Raw genomic sequence first — 24188 nt, 5'->3', positions numbered from 1 at the left:
TCCAAATTCGAGCGCTACAATGATACGTCAACAACACAGCCCCCCCTCCCTCCCCCTCATCAATGTTGATCTGCTGCTGAAAAAAAGGCTGGGTCATCGTCCGGCCTTCAAAGCAACATTGAGTTAGGGGGAGGGGGGAGTGGAGGTTTGGTACTTTCCAGGCGGTGTTTTCTTTAAGGTAGATTGAAATATATGCGCAAAATTCGCAGTTTTCTTAACGAGTTTTGTCCACGATTGCTTGTACGTTATTAGAGATGAAAGTTTTCTTTAATAATTTTAGGCCAAAAATCAGATACTCAAGATCGCACTGTAAACATCAAGAAGTGGAATACCTCAAATTTATCTAAGTATTATAAACAATAAATTTGCTGCAATGGGTTATTACTAACAATATTTATTTCATTGAAAAAGATCAACTACTGTGAGTGTCACAGGCAAACTTGGAAAAAGGAAATCCAAGTGTTCCTATCAGGAGTCGATCCTAAGACCTTCGGATTACTAATTCAAATGCTCTATCACTGAGCTACAGGACTGAGGAGACTCCTGGGAGCTATTAGGCCATTAAACTAGTTTAATGTCAATGTCAATGTCAATGTTTAATGTCAATGTGTCGCATATGTATTTTTTTACAGCAAGAACTTTTAACACATTTTTTTCTGTTTTGTAAAAATTATAGACAAATAATAATTGCTATTTTCTTTCTTGTTGTCACCATTTTGACACTAACCGTTTTCGATTTTACTCACAGAACTACAAAGATGAGGCCCAAAAACAGCGTAAGATTATCTACCAGCTTGAGAAGGAGCGAGATCGATACATCAATGAAGCCAGTGAACTCACACAGAAGGTTCTACAGCACATGGAGGATGTCAAAGTCCGTGAGATGCAGATCTTTGACTACAAGAAGAAAATCGCCGAGGCTGAAACGAAATTGAAACAACAGCAGGTGTGTTGGCAAAATATTGAATGTTACTGCTGAAAGGAGGATGTTTAAAACTTGATTATTATCTAGTTTTGTTATGAATTATCACCCCAGTGCAATGAAACTGTTGATTATTTCCTCTGGCCAGAGACAGAGAGGTCGAAATGGGTTGAAACTTGAAAAATATTAGGCTAACGTTTTTCAAGTTCTCACATTTTTGTTTCTGAAATGCACCAGAATAGATTATGAGTTGTTCCTTTCAAGAATTGAGTTGATTTCTTTCCTCTCGTTGTTCTAGAATTATTTTGTAGCTAAGAGAAGGTCTTATATTTTCACCATTCTTGACAAAAAAAGGACAGAACCCCATGATACTTTCCCTTCAACTTGGTAGTACAGTATGTGGTTCAAATGAAAGCTACTTAGCAATTAACTTGGACTACTTTCTTTGGTGTTGTTTATTGTGCTGTGCAAGATAGGTCTAACTAACTTAATAGTCTATGGATGAAATTCTCAATTGGGGACATTCAAATGATATCTGTTGCTCAGTAATTTCCGTTGTTGCTGTTTATTGTGCTGTACATACATTTAGTTCTCAGTGGATTAAATCCTGAGTTGTGATCATCAAAGGAAAGCCAGTTTTCTTGTAACTCTGTTTGATTTTTGTTCTTCTACTTTTTTTGTTTCGTAACCAACTGTCTTTTGTCTTGATTTTTACTTCATTTTTGCGTTTCAGTGCTGTAACGTAAAACTGCAAGTAGTTCACGAACGCTTAGATAACTTATGATCTTCTTTTCGTCTGTAGAATCTCTACGAAGCGGTGCGTAGCGACCGTAACTTGTACAGCAAGAACTTGATAGAGTCCCAAGACGAGATTACAGAGATGAAACGCAAGCTCAAGATCATGAACCACCAGATCGATCAACTGAAGGAAGAGATCATGGCGAAAGAAGCGGCGCTAGTCAAGGAACATCTGGAACATCAGAGAGTGGAGAAGGAGAAGGACGCTCTCAAGGCTGAGCTGCAAAGGATGAAACAACAGGCTGCGGAATCTAAAGCATACATTGAACAACAGGAGGTGGAGGAGAGGAAGCTACTGAAGATCATATCTGAAGCTGATGCTGAAAGGCTCAGGCAGAAGAAGGAGCTTGATCAGGTGGGGCTCTTACAGGGGGACCATTATGCTGTTAAGGGAGAGCTCTCCTGGGGGATGGAGGAAAGGAGAGCTTGTTTGGGGGGTACGCTGTGGGCGCATTCACTTAGCCCTTGTATATTATGGACACAGAGGGCCTTTTTTGCTTTCCATTTTTCTCTTTTTGCGATTTTGTTAGGCTAGTTCTGATTAACACATTGTCTTCAGTAATGTAAGTACAATTCAAAGTACCACATTCCTTTCCCACCGTGAAGACAATATCAACAAAAGCACAAGCTAAACTATTTAAGAGTACTTCCTTTTTATCCTTTTTATACTACTGCGTTTGATTACTCGTACTTTTTTTGTTCGCGGATAAAAAGCTGATTTCACGGTTCCTTTTCCCAAGTACTGATGAGTGTAATACTGTAAGTACTCATGTTCTGACTTTGCTAATGACTTTTTTGTTTTCGTTTGAACTGTAGGTGATTAGTGAAAGAGATATACTGGGAACACAGTTGGTGAGAAGAAACGACGAACTCGCCTTGCTGTACGAAAAGATTAAGATTCAACAGTCAACCCTCAACAAAGGTCAGTGGTTTGTTTTGTTTTACGTGTGGAATAGCTTCAGTAGAAGTGAATCATTTTGTGTCTTCTGCTCCTGGGAAAACAAATGCTTATCGATCAAGTCAGCATCCGGGATTTGCATATACAGTACAGGAACCTTATCAAGTGAAACAGTACTCTTAACTTTTGAGCAAGTTCTTCAAGTTTTGTAGTATTGGTAAGTTAATTGAAGTTATGTTTTTCTGCAGGCGAGATTCAATACCGACAGAGGCTAGAAGATATTCGACTGTTAAAACTAGAGATCAAGAAACTTCGCCGGGAAAAGAACATCCTTACGAAGAGTGTGGCGAACGTGGAAGACTTAAGGTAGGAATCACCATCAACATTTATGATGGGTTGATTTTGGCTGTTTTCGTTGTCTAATTTGCAATTCCTATCGATGTAACTAAAGAACATTCGATTTTTGATGGCTTTGTTAAGGTCGGTACACGAGGGGACGATTCCCGGGGACCGTATGAACTACCCATTTTCGACAAAAAAAAAGTTTGGTTGGTGAGACCAAAATTTGGTCCCACCAACTGCATCTTATCCCACGAATTCAGCTGGTTCGATTAGAAGAGACAAGTGCCCGGGACCCTTTCCCTCAAAATTATGCTTATCCCTGTGAACTGTCGGTGGGACAAATCTCTATGGCCAGTCCCCTCGTGTCAACGCTGCATGTGATTTGTTCCAGTTCCAGAACTAAATCGTGCAACCCCGAGGTCCCAGACTTGCTGCTGATTGGTTGAAAAATAAGCATGTCCGCTTTGATTGGCTAAACATGTATTGTGAAATAGACGCTGTTACTCAGCGGGTACATTCGGTTGTTTTCAAACTATGAAAAAAACGTTGATGATTCTGTCTTTACTGTTCATGTAGGCGCGAAGTTTATCACACGCAACGCGAACTTCTCAGAGAACGTACTCGATGCAAGGCGCTGGAAGAAGAACTCGAAAACCCGATGAATATTCACAGATGGAGAAAACTCGAGGTACAGTGATTGTCGTTGACATGGCATTTCTTAAACGGAACCCCCACTGAATATGTTTGTTCCTTCTTTTAGGGAAGCGACCCAAGCACATACGAGATGATACAGAAGATTCAGACGTTACAAAGACGCCTTATACAAAAGACCGAAGAGGTTGGTATGATGTTATTTGATCGCGGGTGTCGCGCGTATCGCGCGTGTTTGAATCTTTATGACGTCACAATGGATTAAGACCTCAAGAACGAAAAAGCAATAAAATGTGGCAAATGTCATCGTCACTTTAATAAACGTTTTTCTCAAAGGTACATTCAAGGTTTTTGTGGTATGCAATAGACCGTTTCTGAGTCGCTTTAAACCTCATGACGAAAGCGAGGCTATTAGTGCAAAGCTTTTCATGTGAATATTAGTTTTGTGTACATGGATTTCTTAGAGAAAAAATATGTTCACTTCTCAGGCAGTTTCGGCGAAAATGCAAAACTAAACACGGCTGAACTGAAACTTAGATGTTTCGACTTCAAGTTGACGATAACATCAGGTTTAGTGGTTGATTTGTGTTGTTTGTCTTAAATCTCAGGTCGTCGAAAAGGAACTTCTTATCCAAGAGAAAGAAAAACTGTACATGGAACTCAAACAAATCCTCGCTCGACAACCAGGACCAGAGGTCGCGGAACAACTCAGCATTTATCAACAAACACTTAAAGAAAAAACCAAGCAAATGAAAGGAATGTCTTCTGAACTGAATATGTACGAGGCACAAGTTAAAGAATACAAATATGAGATCGAAAGATTAGCTAAAGAACTACAAGAAGTCAAGAAAAAGTTTTATATGCAGAAACGAAAAGAGCAACAAGCAAGGTGCGTGAAACATCTTTACTTGTTTATTGTGTAAACTGTGCCTGTTTATATGAGTGGCAGGCTCGATAAGCAGGATGAAATTTGTGTTGCGTTTATATGAAAGAATGTCAGCCTGCTGTCCGGTCTGGAGTTGGTCATATGACAATATTGGCGCCTATTATTCAGCGGCATTCGTATGTTTACATTTTCCTCCCGGTTAGCAACACCGAGATCTCGGATATTCGACCAACCCAGCTACCCATAGAAACGCAACAAGATTCGATCCAGGCATGACGTGAGATCTCCGTAAGGCGAAATAACCTGCATTTTAACAGTCCCTTTCACGAGTAGGGAAGGAAAATAAGTTGACCATTTTCATTTTAAAATAATTTGAGCTGTTGAAGAGCTCTCGATTGAATGTAACAGGTTAGAGTGGTTTTGTCTGCAAAGGCAAAACTTGGAGCCCCATTAGCCAAGTCTAGAAAACATTTTTGCTTACATGTGCTACTTTCTATCTACAGAGAGCGAGACCGAGCTTACCAACAAGCCGCCGGACCTGCCTTCTCGCCTCAGAGAACAGATGGACCAAGATTTACTGGTGGAGGCTTCAATCTGAAGCCACCAGCAAAAGCTGTCGCCTAACTGACTATACACGAATACTCTGTAAATAGTGCAAATAGATCTTCAGAAAGTGTACATAGTTTTAACAGTTTCCTTAAAAGGAAATGAGACACTCAGCCCTGTAGAATGCGCGTATTCAAAATGTTTTAATACTTCAAGATTTCCATTGCCTCGGAAAATAGGCAAAGCTAAAAAACAGTGCCATCTTGAAGATTTTAAAAGTGGAGATTTTGTATGGACATATCATCACATTTTGAGTTCCTTTATTTTGATTTTTAAATGGTTTGAGTAAAAACATTAAAAAAAACTTGGGTGCGTCACATTTACTTTGCTACTGCTAGAGCTGATTCAGTGTTGCGACGAATAAAACTAAATTAACGACGTCTAGCCAATTACAACAAACGACACAAAGCAGTGCAACAATCAGAACTAAGAGCCAAAACTTGCATCCGGTGCTAAGGGCGGGAAAATGACTGACCACTGTAGTGACCAGGTGCTAAGCGCGGGAAATGACTGACCACTGGGTAACATGCAAGCGCGGAAGAAGTACGCGGGAACTGACTCAAGCTCCTGATTGGTTGAACAACAGTGAGTTGAATCGGACAACTAAGTTTAATCACTTATGCGTTGGGCCGTGAGTTTGCTCCGATTGGTTAAGTAAAGCATATTGCCGTGCACAACTTTCTCCGTCAAAACCATAACAAATAACATTGCCAAACCGCAGATTAAGCTCTAAGCTATTGAGTAATCGGGCGTTTGTTTTACTCGCGTTCGATTTCTGCCACCAGTCGTTTCCGAACTTCCAGCTGATGACGAAATCGGCAATACGTTACAATTCGAGCGAAAACTGAAAAACTGGCCATTATGGACTGCACTACTGTTACTGGGTCGCATCTGAGCCATTAGTTCCAAAGCTGTTGTGATGATTGATATGAAAGAAGTTTACTCTGTTCAAAAAACTTGAAACAATTCCATCAAAACCCTTCGACCCAAAAAATGAATGTGGTGTAAGTTCACTTTTTGTTAAATCATGTTTCTTAACAATAGTGTACAGTGTTAGTCCAACAGTAGACTTTGGTCAACAAACAATACTTAGGATACATCTTAACTTAGGAAGGGTTTCGTGATTCTGGTCACAAGTCTGGAACCTAGACTTTCTAAAAGCCCTCTCCAATATTATTTTCCCTCTCCACTCTTTATGGCATATTGCTTTTAGTTCCTTCTGTTCGTCGCTCGCTTTCGCGACTTCGTCGCTTAAGCCTGGTTTACACGTACGACATAAGCAAAGGCACAAGAAACCTGCGTGTAAACCGGTGCGACGCAAGCATAAGCGCCTTGTGCTTGCGCTTGCGTTGTTCCGGTTTACACGTACGACGCAAGCATAAGCACAAGCGTAAGAGAATGGGACGATTTCCATTCTCTTGTGCTTGTGCTTATGCTTGCGTCGTTGCGTCGTACGTGTAAACCGGAACGACGCAACAATAAACAAAAGCGCAAGGAAAGGAAACTGAAAAACAGTGACATTTTGTCAGCGTACACTCTAGTTACTCATGCGTTGCATTTTCCGTCATGTTGGAATCAAATCTCGCGCCAAAAGGCAGCCCGGCCGCGCGCTTGCGCTAAATTTTTATGCTTCTGCGCTTGCGTATGTCACCTTATGCTTATGCTTATCGCACGTGTAAACATCCTTGTGCTTCTACTTATGCTTACGCTTGCGTCGCACGTGTAAACCAGGCTTTAGAGAAGCCGACTTGTAGCAAGTCTGGTCTGGAACCCAGATTGAGACTATAACAGTCTTACAACGGTCATTAAAAAATTACACATTGTCATTTTTTGTGAGAATAAAATTCTTTATTAAACTTTGTCGTCGTTTATCTTCAAACAATTGATATCTACACTCAAATACTACAGTTCTAGCCTTTCAATACAGTTCTGTTATAAAAAGGTGCCCCCCAAAACAAAACAGGCAGTTATTTAAAAAATATATCAAAAACATGATGTCCAAAAAGCATCATGCAACTTGCTGATGACGTACGCATTCATGAGCTGTCACTACATCGCGTCATGAATCACACAAATATCCGTCTTAAGAAAGAAAAAGGTAGTTTTAACAATCCAAAACAAGAAAATTCTTTACCGTTGTCTGATTTAGCTGTTTCCCAAGAAAACAATGCTGAAGTGAAGACTTTGGAAACCAGAAAGGTGAAATTTTAGTACACCTATCTTGGCCCCAAGAATTATTTAGACTTCCAAGACTTCGGCCTACAGTTCTTCGTTCCAAAATATGCGCTGTAAGGCCTCATTGCATTATTTCAGTCCTCAAGGAACTGAAACCGGCATTATCCCCTCCCCTCCCCCTTTATCTTGTGACCTTGACTAAATTACTGAGTATGCACAGTGATATCACCTCCTAGCAGTCGTCCTAAACCGAAAGCAGGTTCCATTTTTTTTCTGTAATTATTACTAAGATCTGTATAAGGTCTACCCTAACTAAAAGGGCCAGTGAGTGGGCAAGGTATTTATTGACAATAAGCATTAAAAAAATTCATCAGCCTCAATATCTCAAAGTGCTGAACATTCTGTATGCAGTTATACTTAAATTCTCTTTGATAAGACGTCCAAAAAATTCCGGAAAAGTTATCATTTACACTCGCGGGTTTGCAAGACTACACGCAATCACTTCCTTCTCTCAATATCCGTGAGAAAAAGAAGGGAATTGTTAGAAGTCTGCACATAGAGTAGTTCTAAATTGAGTGTCGTAAAACTATCAATCGAAATAGACACAAACGATATAAGCAACCATTGTTGGAAGTAAACGTGCAACCGGCGCACAGCGCGGGAAAACACATACGAGAAAGACGGCACTGTTGACATGTTGACAAACCAGGGAAAGGTAAATTCTGTAGCCAATCACAGAACGTAGAAAACAAACACGCTTTACGATGCTCAATTAAAAAACAACTCTCTACTATCAAGACCGCTTCTACATAACACTAAACATCAAAAAGTACGTCCATTCAAGCTATAATAAGGTTGGACATGTCCAAGTCCTTTGGTCGATATTTGCTGAAGATCATTTGAACGTAACATTGCACACTACGCGGTTCGGGTTTTTTGAGTCGAACCATATCCTCAACGTCAAGAAGAGCAGGTATTCCAACAGACCTGTAAACAAGGTGATCAAGTCGAACTAAGTAATATTATAAAGTATAACCTGGGTAATAAATTTCGGTGCACTTCCCGGGAAACAAAAACCAGGGCACCCAAAGGTTCGTTTCCCCTCAGGAAACGTTGTCTTCGTAACACTGCAAAACTAAGCCTTTTTGTTTATGGAGGAGAAAATATGTCGGTTATGAGTGCTAAATAAGGCTAGCTTGCATTTTCGGAAAGACAAAAGCAACTCTGAAATTCGAGGAATGAAATACCATTCTCTAACAATTTCTGCGATTTGAATTTTCAACTACAAAAATATAATCCGACCAGGTCAAACTGTGTAAGCTTGCAAAAATTTGCTTCTAAAAAGGTCATTAAATAATCTACGGGAGAAAACATTTTAAGGATTTTACTTCAATGTTCTCGTAGGGTGCCCCTTATGAATAAGAACATTTGGCTGCCAGAAACGTTACACGGTTGTAAACTAAACTGAGAAATCAAATTACGGCGGAATACTTACGTTCCAGTCTCGAACGCCAGCTGAAAATTGTATTCCCTATTTTCTGCTGAGAGTGAGTTGTAGTCAAACTTGTCGGGGTTAAATTTATGAATCAAAGCACAGAAGGCTAAGCCATTGCTGAAACTACCACTGAAATTTGTGATATTTACTCCCTGAAAGGAAGAAAACAAAGGGCATAACTGTTAGTTTAAATCTTTTCTCACAGCCCCTGGCTCATATCATTCCGGCGCGGGCCTGTTTTGTAGAGAGATTGTACTAATGATCTAATCAAATGTTATTTCTCCGGGAATTTAGGTTCACGAAGCCGGTAATCCAATTCTAATCTTGCAATTATTGTTCGGTGTGAAGCAGCGAAAAGTATTATTATCTAGAGCATGCCTATCAGAATAATCTCCGCATTGTTTGGCAGATTTCTGTGACGGTTCACAAAGGCAGTTAAACTAGCCCAGGTTCGCCCAGGTTCATTCTCGTCCCCAGAGCCCCAACGTTTTTTTTTTTTAAATTGTTGAACGAGTGGCTCTGGGTCCATCCAAAAATACCTTTTTTTTTTCATTGGCTGTCGAAAACCTGATGCGCTATAAGGTGAAAAATGCTACGCTTCTGTGCGCATTTGTCTTTACTTCCTAATACTGAGCAGTACTGAGCAATAATAATACTGAGCAAGCGCAATGGTAATTTATCACACTGAGCATGCGCTACCGGATGTCGTGAAATTCACGACATCCGGTAACGGCTGTTACCAGGGCCTACGATCCAACCGCTGACCAGAAGATCGTAGGCTCTGGGAACGAGGATGGCCCAGGTTATGCTGCAAGGGGCTTACGCGCGCAGTTACACTAGCCCAGGTTATGCTCCAAGGGGCTTGCGCAGTTACACTAGTCCAGGTTATGCTCCAAGGGGCTTGCGCAGTTACACTAGTCGAGGTTATGCTCCAAGGGGCTTGTGCAGTTACACTAGCCCAGGTTATGCTTCAAGGGGCTTGCGCAGTCACACTAGCCCAGGTTATGCTCCAAGACATGATACACACAAAAAATGCATGTTACTTTTCCTGGAACGAAAAGCCCCTCATTATTTTTCGCGTTGCCGTAGGAGGATTTGCCGCAAGTAATATCGACTCCTCCTTCTCGCAACGATCTCAAAAGCGGGCCCCGAAAATGAAGAAATTGTCCGTGATATGGTATACGACATTACGCAATTTTTATGTGTGCGCCTTTTGTCGCAGTGCACAGTGAAACAGAAAATGCTGCCTACTGTATGGATATCAGGTCTACAGTCCCATGAAACCTATTAATGAGAAAAAATGTTTTGTTCCGAGTTTGCTTCGCTGTGTTTTCTCTCAAGGGCAAACACACATCTGCTAACAGCGAGAAACTGAGGTCCCGCCACGTACCTCATACTCTTGTGTGACATCTTTACACCACGTCAGGATCAGCGAAGATACAGACATCTGTCTCTTTAGTTGTGGTTTCTTTTTCAGATCCCTTGGACTGTGAAAGAAAGCATAACGATTACTATCATAACCTCCATAACACCGTGAACTATCAAACTGGAACGTTAACGCTCAACTGAGTCAATCCAGTCCAGGACAAGCGTCAGATTTGAATTGAGTTTTAGACTAATTTGATCTTAATCTTAACTCTGTATAGTTTGCTAATCGAAATTCATTAACTCAATATTTGTGGCGAGAGACGAATTAAACCAAAGAAGAACATTAATAACTATCAACACTACATTATGGTCAACCAGCTCAGAGCAATAAGCTCAGAATGGCAAAAAGAGATAAATAGCTGTCGCTCTGCGTACTTTTCTACAATGCTTGTCTAAACAAAGGGCAAACAAAAACATACAGTTTCCTGGTGTTCAGTTTCAAAGAGATTGTTTTTCTTGAAGCTTTGGGTGACAAAAATCCAAACTTTTCGGAAACACTGTTTCTTCGTAAGTGGATTATCCGTAAAATTTGAAAAGATCCGCAACGCAGTGATAAGGAACGCGAAAACACATGCAAAACAACAAGCTGAAACTTACGCCTTGTTTGGGTCCGGTGCTTTCTTGAGCGATACCCTCTCTGATGGACTCGTCGGACTCGTCACACCTGCTGGACTCGTTAAACCTGCTGGACTGGTTGGTGTGGTCGCATGGAACCTGTTTACAGGTGCGGTTGGACTTGGCGTTTTTTGCACGAACTGTTTCTCCTTTGCTTTTTTCTCGTCCTCTGCAGCTTTTTTGAAGAAAGCCATGCGGTCCTTCACAGAACCCATACCTCCATTCTGACCAAATTTAGAACCCTGAGAAGTACAAAACAAATACAGTGGACCGTCTTTTTACCATGATCTCTACAATGCAGACAACATGAAGCAACAAGAAATGTTACTACTCCACCCCTCCGCCCCCATCCACAACCTCGATGGGAGTTTAGTCCACTATAGGGCTAGCCCCACATTTTAGTAGTTTATCCCAACGGTGTACAAGACTGGAACCAGTTTTTTGAAAGTCCTCAGTAATAACACACTCGCCCAATGCGAATTCGTTCTCGCATCACAGGATAGTCTGAGAAATTCAGCTGTTGTTCTTGTTCAGAACGATGCCCCCTAGTGCAAAGGTATTTTCGCGCGTTTTATGAATACGCAATATGTGTTGAGGAGCGTTTTCACATAAAATAGTTTTCCGTTCCGGACTCTCGAGAAAAGGGGCCTCAGGGCAAGGCAGACAGTGTGAAGTAAAGTTGAGTTGTGCTATACTGAACTCTGGCTTGCAACCACTGATCCTCTAATCTTCCAACCCGATGCAGAGTCCGATTTGGTAGCCACTACAACACATGATTAAGACTTACGGCTATTTTGAGCTAACGTGATACCACTATTACCGACTCTCGCCAAGACTACACATTATTAGCTAGTCACTGGGACATGTCCGCACACGCAAACATCTCGGCAAAGACATGCAACTTACCTCTTTTTTAGCAGGAAAAAGTGAGTTAGGTCTTGGAGGACCAACCCTCTGAGGGCCTTTATCATTCCACGGCCTCCCTGCTGGACCAGGCTTGGGGGCTTCAGTCCTTGGAGGAGGCTGCCATATCCTGGTCTTGGGAGGTTCCTCTTTCTTGGGTGGCTCGACTTTGGTAAATTCAAATTGGTCTGGACTTTTTGGTGTTCTTGGACTCTCGATAATCGCCGTGAGCTCAGTTTCGCTGCTGGTGCTGATGGTGTTGCCTTCAATCTTGAGTTTCTCGTGGCTTTCCTTGCGCGAGCTGCGCCTTATCTTCCGCTGTTCCTTAACCTGTTCGTCTCCTTCCGAGGTGTTCACCAGTTTAACTGTGTCACCACTCTTCACGTACATCAGCCCCTCAAGTTCCTCCTTTCTCTCAATCTCGCGGACAGAACGCCTCCTGCCTCGTAACTTACCGAGATTCTGCAGCAAGTCTTGCTTGCACTTCGTGTCTTGATGGGTCTCCACAGGCTGCCGATGTTGAATCATCGTTGCGGATGAAACTGCTACCTGTGGCGCTGGGGCATTGGCCTTCGCTCTACTCTTCTGCAAAGCTTCCTGGTCAATCTTGAACAATTCTGCCAAAGACGTTCTTCGTGACATTCGCTTTGGCGCTCCGTCTTCCTTATCTTTCTCTTTCTTCGCATCATCATCGTTGTTGTTCACCTCTTGATTCTTTCTCGGCTTCTTCTCCTCGATGTTAGATTTGACTTGGTTGGCCTGCCGTCGCCAAGAGGTGCTCTCTGTAGTTCGACTGTCGGACGTCTTCTCCTCTGTGTTGGAAACCTTGAAGTTAAAGGTGCTCTTAGCGCTTTTGGGTTGTTGAGGGGCAACGTTCTCTTTTCGGGCAGGACTTTCTTCTCTATTGATGCGGTGTGCTCGCTCTTGGTATCGCCCTTTCTCTGAACTGCTGACAGCCATTGTGAATTTGGACGCCATCGAAGGTGCTTTAGTTTCATTGCCATTTTCATCTGTAAGTTTTTCTTTCTTCGCTTTAAGATCGCGCAGTTCTGCCCGAAGTTGTCTTCGCTCCGCGATATTTTTTGTCCCCTCCAACTGCAAAATTAATAAAAGAGAAGGCATTCGTCATCTCAGTTACAATCATTAACAACTCTCTTTTTCAAAGCATTATAATTTACAGACCAGTAGCGTCACCTTGGGGATCGGGTGTAATCCATGTTTTATTGTGACAGTGAGTGTTATTGCTTTAACCAATACATGTTTCATGAGACAAAACTTGAAACTAGTTGGAAGAACGCCATTATTTTGCGCCCGTTTTTTCGCTGCTATCCACGCCTTTCTCTCGCAATTTCAAAGTTCGCCCTAAACTTAGGCACGTCGAAAAAAAAAAAATACAACACTTTATTAACACCTTCAGTTACAAGCTGGTTATATACCTACCCGCAAATAGCTGAAGCTAGTCGAGGCGGGTAGGTATGTCTATACTAAACTAAATATTCATTTAACGTCTTTTGTCGGAAAGCCTTCTTGACATGACCGCAAGGTAATATGGGCAAATGTATAGGGGACCCCGGGGCAGATTGTCGGGGAAATCCACAGGGCGAAGATTTCATGGGCGAAATAGGCGAAAAGTCCCGGCTATTTGCACCTGGGTCTCCAAGGATGGTAAAGTTACAGCCGAATAAACTCCTTTCGATATATCAAAATTAAGCTTGACAATGAGGCTAAGAGGACACAAACAAAGTTCCCGCCCAAAACAAAATTCCCGCGCGCTGATTGACTCGTAGTTATTGTCTATATTATCACGTTAGATATAACGCGCGCACTTTTTCAACCGAAAATAAAGCCAATTCCGCTCGTACTTTTTCCATGTTATTGTAAAATTGTTAAAAAAAAAAAAATAAAAAATAAAAAATCGACGGCAGTTTTCTATGGTCTGTGCTATTATAGAAACCATTCCCCCGTTGTTTATGTCCTCTGGACCACGATATCAAGTTGAATACCCATACTATCTTTAGGTCTTGTCGCGAGAGCAACCGATATTTTCGTTCTATTAAAGAGAAAGAAAGTTCCAGAATTAAAAAATATCTATTTCAGGAGAGTAAGAAACAACGTTGTCTTTTCATCGCAAGAAAACAACAGCTTTGAGAAAGGACTGGAAATTATCTTCATAATGATGGTAATCTAACCAAAAATCTGTTCTCCATACATTCTATAGTCATATGCCTGAAAATATTTCTTCTTTGATTTGATAAGGTCAGTAATTCAGTTGCCAGCGCAGACACTTGTATTGCTTTGGTGTTTTGTCATCAACAGGAACATTTTATTTTTCTGCTATTTTTGAATTTTCTGATAAGATCAAATTCCTAAGTGATATCTAAAGCGCTACAAGGTGAAAGTTAACCACGTTGATGGCCACGTCTTATCTGTTTTGTTTCTTGTTTTCAGTCTTGGTGCACCAGAGCGATAAACTTCACATATCCTCTTCCTCAATTGCTCAATATCACTGGGAAAACAAATTTATTTGAGAACACAACGCTCGAGAAAAATGAGTAGAATTTGTTCTGATGACATCGGTAAACATGATACAAATTTAACCAAAACTCGTGAAAATATTGAGGAATTGTATCCGTCTGCTATATTTAATTTAGTTCACTGAGGTAAGGGAATCTTCTTTATCAAGCTCGGATGAGCTTGCTAAGATCTCCAGCAATTATATGTCATTTTGTAGCAGCCCCGGCCCCGCCCCATCCCTAGATTCGCAACAGCACTGTCCTATTTAAAGGCAGGTTTTTTTGCCGGTCCTGAAAAAAATTATATCCGCGAGTAGACAGAAAGGAAATTTATCAGTGGAGGGCGGATCCTGTCCCCACTGAAAGAATCTATTCACGGGCTAGTTTTGCCTGACTGACATGGTTTCACAGGATTCCGTGAGGCAAGCAAGCAAGCAAGGGATTCGATGACTGAATTTCTTATAATTTCCGGAATAAATTGCATTTCGATCTATAAAAATTGCTCTAATTAGCATACCAATGTTAAAAATAATGTTAGAGAATGTCTCCGATCTGACATAAATAGACTAAACATATCTGTAGGGGATAAAATTAGGTCTTGTTCGATTGACCGTATTCCAGAATAAGAATAAGCAGAATAGCTGTTATATTTATCTTTTTTACGTACATTTGGGAAGACGTTTCTACAAACTTTCGGTGATACACGATAATTTAAGAGCCATTTTGTATTCCAGTAACTCCAAAGACCTCTCATGAGGGATTTCTAGTAATCATGCATGAATTCCTATTCCGGAATAGGGTCAATCGAACGCACCCTTAAACTCATGAACGTCACGAGATGGGTTTTTTTCGAACACGCAGCTTGTGGGATTAAAAAAATAACACAAAACAGGCTTTTTGTAAACATCTAAGACACTAATACCAAATTTACATTCTCTTGGATTTTGAGGAACATGGGCCAGTTGGTTCATCAACGGAAAACGGCAACAAAACATGCCAAAGTGGCTGAAATCGCAGCTTAAACTGCCGGAATTATTCACTTCATCCAGCGATCGACTAACGGAGTCAGCGAGCTCTGTTTCAAACCTGCTGAATTTTTCCCCTCACTAGCGTTTGACCTCGACTCTCGTGCCATTTTGTCTCTCAGGCTTTTTCGTTTACGGTTGAAATCTGCTGAAATTTTGGGAACAAATGCCATTAAAGTTTAACCTCTTGTGTCGTTTCACCGCACGCGTGGACGATTTAAAACGCAACAATTTCTTGTGGCATTATGCGAGATTACGGCAACATGTTGCAAGTTTCTGAAAACAAATAAAAAACTTGCAATACGTCGCCGTAACAAATTGTTTCCGAATTAAAAATAGCCTACGTGCTATGTTACATGGCAAAAAGTTACCTTCTAAATGCCTTCGGCTTTATTTCAACAGATCTGGACATTTTTTCTTTTTCAGCGAACATGCTTTTCATAAATTTCAACTCTCAACGGTGATGAAAGCAAAGTCGTGGTTTTAAAACACATGTTGATCAGAGAAGTTGTGAAAATCTGAGGAATGACCTTTGCGTAGTTGGTGACGATAGACCTAGAAGAGCATCTTTCAACCCTTAAAAAAAATAAATATGCACGCTAGTACGCTCAGGATCTTTAGTAATGTTTGGTATTGACATTTAAGACTTTTCAATGCGCTAAACGTTTACAGTATTATAAACAAACGAAGCACTCCTAACATGCTGTGATCTGAAAACGGTGGAAAAAACGACAATAATCAAACGCATAATAGCGAAAACAAATAATACAACGGGCTTGAATAATGTTAGAATACGACTGCAACGCCATTGGAAACTAGTCACATAACTACTGTTTAAAAACTTTCATTTGAATTGCAAGAATCTCGACCTCAGTTGTACAGCATAATCCGAAATCAAACAGACAAACAGTATCATGAATGACAAGAAAGCACTGCTCACCAACTTTCATTTGAATCCTCAAAATTTAGGATTCTAACAGTTTATTGAGCCACACAAAATTTCCGATGGTTAGATTTGTAGTCAATCCGTAGTATTTTTCTTTCGTTTAAAGTTGTTGTTAGTCCGAAGGGTCAAAGTGGAAACCGGTCTCAGAATTCTCCGATGTTTCTAGACTCAATCCATCACTTCGTATCACTGCAGAACAGTTTGCTTAAGAATTTCAACAACGAGCCTTTCTTCCGACAAATCCTGGAAATGTAATGATTGTGACAGGGTTTGTCAAACGGTTCCGAAGAAGCGATTGAATTCCTCGTGTAATGACTTTACAGTCCGTGCCGGATCAAATCCCGAAGTGTCACTGTTCATCCGGGCTATTCAGATGAAAAGTTCTTGAAAATAATTTCCTGTGGTTGGTGTTATTATGTTTTACAGGGTGGTCTAGCATTTTTCGACTGTGGAATGCTGAAGTGTGATAATTCAAATGAAAGCTATTACAAAGAACTTTCATGTTGTGCTGTTTCTTATGCTAAATAAGTTGGTTCCTTACTGAGTCTGTAGAGGACTCTAAAGTTTAAATTGTGACCATTCAAACAAATAAAATGATTGTGAGCACCTCAATTCCGTGGTAATGCTTGGTGCAATTAGAGAATTTGTTTTTCCACCGATGTTTCAAATTCTAAGGATGTTGTTTTTTATGGTTATTGCACACCGTCAAAAGTGACCCATTGTCAACTTGGGTCATCGATCAACCCATAGTGATTGTGTCTGGTTTGGTTGTTAACTTGATAAAGAATCGCCAGCAATTATGACTTGTTCACTAACAAATAGCAACTCAAACATCGTGTTTTGGAAACTGTTTCGGTCAACAGTGTAAAATGGCACGTCTTGGTATAAATTGTTTCATTCCATCTCAATCATGAGAAAAAAACTTGATCGGCGTGTTGAAACAAAGCACTCGCTGTTAAGTGATTTAATGTGATTACAAATTGTAGATGGAAAACTGTATTATTTGAAAGGGACGAGTTGGAAAAAAGATTATACGAAATTCAATATCAGAACAAGATTTATAATGAAACTTAATAGTTTAAATTTTAAAAGAGAAATTTAATTCTATCAATTTCTGTCTATTTAAAATTAATTTATGAAAAGTCGGATTCAACCACGACCTGCCAGATAGCCCACAACTTTTATATGTTAAATGTGAAAAGAGAAAAAAGAAATTTCTTAGCAAAACGGCTTTCGTGAGTCGAAAACAGCCGCTGAGAGCTTTAGCGAAGCCACTGTATTGTATAAACCTAGCGGTGTGCCATTCACCAAATAGGTGGAATGGTAAACAAGGCAAGGAATTAATGAGAATGTATCTAGTATAAAGGTTAAATTAGCAGGGCCCCGCGGAGGGTTTTTTAAACAAACTCAGCGGCAGATTTTGAAAAAGAAAAGCTCTAAATTTACCACGCGGCGCTTGGTCATGGCTCTTAATATTTGTGCCCAGCGCTCGGATTTATTAGCTGCGCTTTAGCGAGCAAGGTTACCGGGTCACGCCGGGAGAAACAGGTATTCCTTGCGAATAACTCAACAGCCTTGCCCGCAATTGCATGCGAAAGTAAACATTTTTCATCGAATCGTAAACAGATTGAGAAAATAAAGATTAATCATCGATTCTCATATTGGCCCGGTGCCGATAAATAATGATCGGAGCAACGATTCGCTGTGAACTTTCTGGCACTTGAAACGATCTGCTGTCACTTGCCCTTTTTCACTACACCCGCCTGGAGCGTTAGGTTAAAAAAAAAGTTTTCCAAGCATCACTGTTTGCTAAAAGTCGGTTTTCCATAACACGCCCCAGTCTTCGAAATATTGTATTGTTTCCTTCTGTCAAATGCAGTTGGACAGAGAACCTTTTCGCAGAGTCATTTTACACGGAAAATTTCAAAATGGCATGTCTGAATAGAGGAACCGGCAAGGACACATGATTTATCTCTCCATTAAAAGCCCACCAGATAACAAAACGTGTCAATTAAATCCCGAAACATCAGGAATCCGGGTTGTTCACTGTACAAAAGAACACACAATGCACTTGGTAATTTTTATTGCAAGCGAGCGACGTCTTTAAGCTCTGTTTTGTAAGTGACACTTAACTACGAATCATGTTCAAGGCACTTGTGAGCGTTGGGTTTTCGATAACTAGAAGACAAAAGGATTCTGGGCATTATGTACAACTTGTGGCAAACGCTGAATATTCCTAGCGCGGAGGCCGGGACCTTTTTCATTTCCCACATTTGTCCCGCATCGAAGACGTCCGACCTTAAATCGGATTTCACAAGCAAACAATATCAATTCTCCAACCAAAAAAAAAATTGTAATTCATGAACAACCAACATTTACACAATTACTCTTTTGACATGCGACTAATTAAGTGTTGTAAATCTTGATGCGTATGAATGAAGGATAACTGCAATGTATCGCTGGACTGATATTAACTGATACTAACTTGTAGCTCGGTTCTTTAATTGTGCAAATCTCTCTGATATTCAAAATTAAACACTCACAGTCCACCCTTGTACGTGCAACGCAGCGTGGGATAACATTAGCTCTATGTCACGACTGTGTGCTTTTATGTAAATGTCTGCTTACTCCACGGGACGAAACAGACACTCGTGTGGAGATAAAACTCGATTGGAATCCAAGCAAATTAACACAAACACACACAAATATTCTCAAACACAATTTCAGTTTCTATGCTACCCGACTCTCTCGTCCAAAGAAACGTTTAATAATCCTACAATTGTGCAATTGAAGCTACATCGCTCGCATTATATTAGCGAAGCACGGTGAAGCAACAAGGATTATAGTTTGCTGCTACGAGGCAACGATTTTGACACAGAGGTATGTAGGTATGTTTTGCTGACATGCACTCTTGCCAATTGCCTTGCTTCATCGGTCCTCGGTCCACATTACACATGAGCAGTCAGCTATAACTTCGTGGTAAAGTTTCGTACAATATCGCTCAAGAGTACTCAAAATTCTCGACCGTTCTGAAAAATGCTGCTAGCGATTCGATCGCACACCATAACGGCGGGGAAGAGGCTGAAATTTCGTGAACGCCAATCTCATTAAATAACTGCAGCGGCAATATTGGTGGTAATAAAAATTTTGAAATGCACGAAGGATCAGCTAATGTTAGCACAAAAGATTTCCACTTACCCTCTGTTTGAGTTGTGATTCCTGGCGATGAATTTCCTCGAGTGTGGCCATTTCGACGTCCTTCAAGGCTTGACCCCTGTGCGAGATCGAGAAAGCAGAGAATTTGAAACAGCTGTTGATAATCGCACACTCACCGTGCGCCCTCGCTTCACACACACATGCACTCACAGAGTGATTATCAGGCGGAGAGGCGAATAAGCTATTACCGGAATGCAAATCAAGAAGCTTGTTTGTTTTTTACGTCTCTGCTGATTTAGAGCACAAAAGAGCACAACGATGGGATACAAATTGAGAGCGAGTGACGTACGCGTGACGTCAAATTCACCGTGTGTCGTGACAGAGGGATTGATGAGATTAGGAAAAGCTCTTGTGACGAAGATTGCTCATAAATGGGCGCCTGTTTCGTAGATATTCTTTTGCCTGTGTCTTAAATAAGGTCATTCCACTTAGTGGCTGGCGTTTTCGTGATAGCAGGAAAGATGGCTATTTGTTAAGTTCTTCACTGATGATTCCACTCGACTTAAGACACATGTCAGATGCCTGGCAGATGGGATCTCGTGAAATCAAGACAGCAGCTATGACCTTGAAAAGATCTTAAAATAGCGGCATCCTAAAATCAGAAAAGATCCAACTCTCATCCAAAGTCAGAAGAAAAAAGTGTGGCTTCACTGTACCGTGTGGCTGGCAAATTTAGAAGGCTTATGTTTCCATGTGTCAGAAGCAGCTGTATTCGCAGACTTCTGTCATCGTTCTCTTCGTGTCGATTTGTTTTTGTGTCACGGAATTGTGGTAACCGCATCGAGATGACGGTCACGGCACAGCCCGCAGCCAAAACTTGCGCACCCCATCACGTCCCCAGACAATATATTTTGACTACAAAGGCATCATTTTTAAGCCACTTAGAAAGTTACACTGTTGTTATGACTGCTACCTTCACGCATGGACACCTATGAACAGCGCTTATATCGAAAATTTGCGCCGTTGACGCATTGAATGTTTGCCTTGCTGTAGCTCTACGGTAGCTCTATATAGCTCCCTGAGACGTCTCAGTTTTGGTGGGAATGATGCGGCCGAAGCGTCGCGAAACCTAGTAAGCCGTCTGCCTCAGCAGCTGCGTCGCCAGCCTTCAGATAGCGCGGATTGCTACAATGTGAACGAATAATAAAAGCGAGGAAACTGGATAGAGAAGTGTTACCTTCCCCCTCCTCCTTGCCTTTATCACTCACACGTATCGCAATAAGCTACTTCACGTCCGCTTGCATCTGCGAGACAATTTGCGACCTTAAAGATAAAATTCGACTTGATGGATATCTGTTTAAAATGATCACTTTAAGAAAATTGCTTCACTGAATTGAGCCTTGAAAAGAAACCGTGCGACATCAAATCAAACAATCTAACGGAAGGGAGACTGGCGATTATATGATAAGATATTTGAAGAAAAAATAGCCAAAAAGCCTGTTGCAAAAATATTCCACGGTTGTAGAATCTTCTCTCCTGATCGTTGCGCCGTGTATGGCGTCGAAAGATAACTTTGGCAGCGTGTAATTTTACCAGAAAAAAATCCGCGGCATTTACGGGCCTCAAGGGATCTCAGTTTAAGGATGTTGTTGACCGCAAAGATTGCATTGTCTGAGAAAGAAAGATATTAACCAGAAATGATAGGTTATACTAGAGCCTTGTTCAGGGCTCAGCTCAGCGAAAGAACTGCGCGGTTATGTTTGTGAGAAATCTTTTAGATTAGCTGAGATAAAAACAGTATAACTATGAATAAGTTCTAAATAAATATATATTGCAGTTAAAACACGCCGACTGCAGTCTCAATGCCCGGAATATACCAAAACTTTTGGATAAACGAGCACTCCCGGATCATTTCAGCAACCTTTCAGGACATAGCGTGAATTACGTTTAATGTTCAATAGACATCTTTTTTTAAAATCTACTTCCTAATATGCTCATCTTGAAATTTATCGTGAACTTTACGCGTTTGTCACCCGTGATAACAGTTACGGTCAGTTACAATCCTGACCTGATACACTGCGTTTTAACCATTCTTGTTTATTTTTCGCCTTTTATAGTCTTTTATACGCAACAGCGAGATACGGATGATTTTGAAAATATAATAAACATTGAAGGTATGAAAAAATGTTAAAAATCAGAGAAGTATAATCGAAGGATGCGCTCGTAAAATGAAAGGCGTACCGAAATTTGGGTAATTAACATTCGTGACTGAGTACTTTAAAAATAAAGCAAGTTTCAGTGAAACCTCTATTAACGAAGTGCCAATTGAAGGACTAGGGACATTAGTACGTCGCATCAAGGTTCTGTTCCATACGTTTTTAAAGGCCGGGCTGGAGAATAGCGTTCGTTATATAGAGCCGTCTTTATATAGAGGTTCGGTAAATCGAGGTTCCACCTGACTGTAATAAACAGGTCGGCGATTTATCTCGAAATAGGGGCGCATTATTCTAATCTAACCAGCTAACACTGAGTGGACCACAGTAAGTCCTGCTCGACCTAAGTTTTGATTTGAACAGTTAAAACTTTAGGATTTCATCCACCTACTCAAAGTTGAAAGTTGAACGGCTACCCGGGTACTTAAAAGGAAACAAGCGATGGAAGGAAAACAAACGAAACCACAGGAGAGTCCTCTTCAGTAGCTTTTGGGTGGTCACACTTTTAAAAGGATTTCATCCGCCCATACACTCAAAAGGAAGAGCTACTTGGTGAAAACAGCACCACAGGAAAATACTGCTCAGTTAGTTGGCTTTCATTTGAATAGTGTCACACTCAGTTGCGATTTTCTCCACGGACTCAAAATGTTAGAACAATTAACAGCACCACAGGAAAGTGTGGCATAGTACTCGGCGGGCTTATGTAATTTCATCCACCGACTCCACCGACTTGTGTCGCTTAGTAAACAGAACAGCACTACAGGAAAGTTCTGCTCAGTGGCGTTTCCGCATTTGAAAGAGTAATTGTCTTTACTGGCAATCCATAATTTTCAACATAATAAACGGTACTAAAGGAAATTTTAAAAGCCCTTTTCAGAAGCTCTCAACTCAATTAATGTATAATGTTACAATTTGAACAGCTCAATAAGTTCCCGATCGCAATTTAGAATATCATCGATAGACTCAAAGTTAGAAGTACCAACATAATAAACAGAACCACAGGAAAGTACTGCTTATTGGCTAACCTTCATCTGCACGATCGCACTTGAGAATTTCGTCCACAGACTAAAAAAGTTAGAGCCTCGAATGTTTCAGGCATTATGCCTGGCTTTCCCCATAACACTTCCCATTCAACAAACTGATGACAAATGAAAAGGAAATCTTTCAACAGCAGTTGATGAATGTTAGCAGGCGACAAACCCACTAGCCACTTAATTATCGCTTACCCCCGGCTATACTTTGCAGACACGGTGACCAACTTTCTAATCGCGAAATGTGGTTTTTAATTTATAAGTCGTCGGCCAGGTTTGCAGTGATACAGAAAAAGCTACGCCTCCTGTCCAATTATCCAAAAATAGTAACGGTTTTCTTTTGTTTTAAGATCCTTTTAAAACGCCCTTTTCTCCCACTCAGAAATAAGTTCCTGGATTTTTTCCCCTACTCGATGGTAAACTGTTCTTTTTGCTGTATTCAGCTAGATGAGTTTTTGCAGTTTTTTTTCAGTGGAAAATGAGAGCAGTGCTCTAACTTGTGGGCGAGAAGAAGATTAAATAGGAGGTTTTGAAAATCTTTTCACGTACTTAGCGGACAATTGTTTATTCAGCTCTACAACAATAAGCAAAGATTGCTAATCACAGGAAGCGAGACCGGAATCACAAATCACTCGGTTTAAAAAGAGGCTTTAAATCGCGCCTGTTTCCGAATTGACGCCTGTGGTTTGATGACCGCAAATCTAAGATAAATTTGTGATACAAGCAACGTACCGTATCGTTCATGGCAAGAGCCTTTGGGCTCCTGTTCATAGTTTATACGTTTTACCAGACAACGTTTTCTGAAAAGGTTCAGGGTATCGTTAAGAAGTGGATCAGTACAAAACCGATATTTCCTTCGCTTGCACCTTAAAATCCTGTGGCAACGGTGTGACGCAATGTGTTTGTTTTGATATTTTCGCCGCATCCTACGTTTTCTTGTTCAATTCGATCCTGTTTGTTCTTAAAATTATTATTTTTTTAATAAGGAAGATTTACTACTATGGCTGAAAAATAAAGACGACTAACCGACCGGGCGACATTTGGGCGCTCCTGGTGCAGCGCTCCAACCAAGAGAGGATCAGTCAAGGGGACCAAAATAATCATACAATTGGAGAATCAGACTGATAAGACAGTGTTTCAAAACACGGCAGTTTTCCAAACCGAGATATAATGATTCACTTCGTTTGTATTTCTCAGCTGGAACGCATGTCTTTCGGCAGCATATTAAACTGTTTGTACTGAGTTAAAAAGGCCACTGACTCAGTTGCTTGCAGACCGATGCATTGAGGAACTCAAAAGGATATTCTAAGTATTTCAAAGTCACTCTTTAACAATGCGGTTAGCACACTCACCTTAAATTTCTTTGGCGATATTGATTGCTCTACGAATCGATCAGTTTCTGTAATAGTCTAACCGGCAGAGGGTTTTCTTTCACACCGAAGGTTTTGAATGAAGTCATTGAACTCGGGAGTCAACTTAACATTGACAAACGTCAGCCCTGCGTTCACGTATAAAACCGGGAAAGTGGGCTGCAACTATTTCCTGTCAACTGAGGAATATACTTACCAATGAACCGGAACGTCAC

General features: G+C 40.8%; 2 protein-coding genes across 6 annotated transcripts in view; one reads left to right on the top strand and one right to left on the bottom strand.

The window, feature by feature from the left end:
• Positions 1 to 7730, top strand: part of LOC146483375 (cilia- and flagella-associated protein 58-like) — a 13018-nt gene extending 5288 nt beyond the window's left edge. The window contains exons 11-18 of the mRNA XM_085106072.1: positions 749 to 946; positions 1725 to 2075; positions 2537 to 2642; positions 2867 to 2984; positions 3537 to 3648; positions 3721 to 3798; positions 4220 to 4500; positions 5001 to 7730. Of these exons, the coding sequence (XP_084962198.1) occupies positions 749 to 946; positions 1725 to 2075; positions 2537 to 2642; positions 2867 to 2984; positions 3537 to 3648; positions 3721 to 3798; positions 4220 to 4500; positions 5001 to 5121 (1365 nt within the window). The 3' untranslated portion in view covers positions 5122 to 7730. The remainder of the gene's footprint in view (positions 1 to 748; positions 947 to 1724; positions 2076 to 2536; positions 2643 to 2866; positions 2985 to 3536; positions 3649 to 3720; positions 3799 to 4219; positions 4501 to 5000) is intronic.
• LOC146483374 (uncharacterized) lies at positions 6930 to 24188 on the bottom strand. Of its 5 annotated transcripts, none has more exons than XM_085106076.1 (7): positions 24170 to 24188; positions 19402 to 19477; positions 11723 to 12814; positions 10799 to 11058; positions 10164 to 10260; positions 8774 to 8925; positions 6930 to 8265 (listed from the first exon to the last, which is right to left on the bottom strand). In XM_085106076.1, the coding sequence occupies exons 2-7, from the start codon at positions 19450 to 19452 to the stop codon at positions 8118 to 8120; spliced, it is 1800 nt and encodes a 599-aa protein (XP_084962202.1). In that variant the 5' UTR covers positions 19453 to 19477; positions 24170 to 24188; the 3' UTR covers positions 6930 to 8117. The 5 variants fall into 5 exon arrangements, with proteins under 5 accessions (XP_084962202.1, XP_084962203.1, XP_084962201.1 ...); XM_085106077.1 differs by lacking the exon at positions 24170 to 24188 and adding an exon at positions 23956 to 24083; XM_085106075.1 differs by lacking the exon at positions 24170 to 24188 and adding an exon at positions 22598 to 22738.

Source organism: Pavona decussata, unplaced genomic scaffold, assembly GCF_977016875.1.
Source record: "Pavona decussata unplaced genomic scaffold, jaPavDecu1.1 SCAFFOLD_39, whole genome shotgun sequence".
Classification (NCBI taxonomy): domain Eukaryota; kingdom Metazoa; phylum Cnidaria; class Anthozoa; order Scleractinia; family Agariciidae; genus Pavona; species Pavona decussata.
This window is presented reverse-complemented; position numbering and strand designations above follow the sequence as displayed.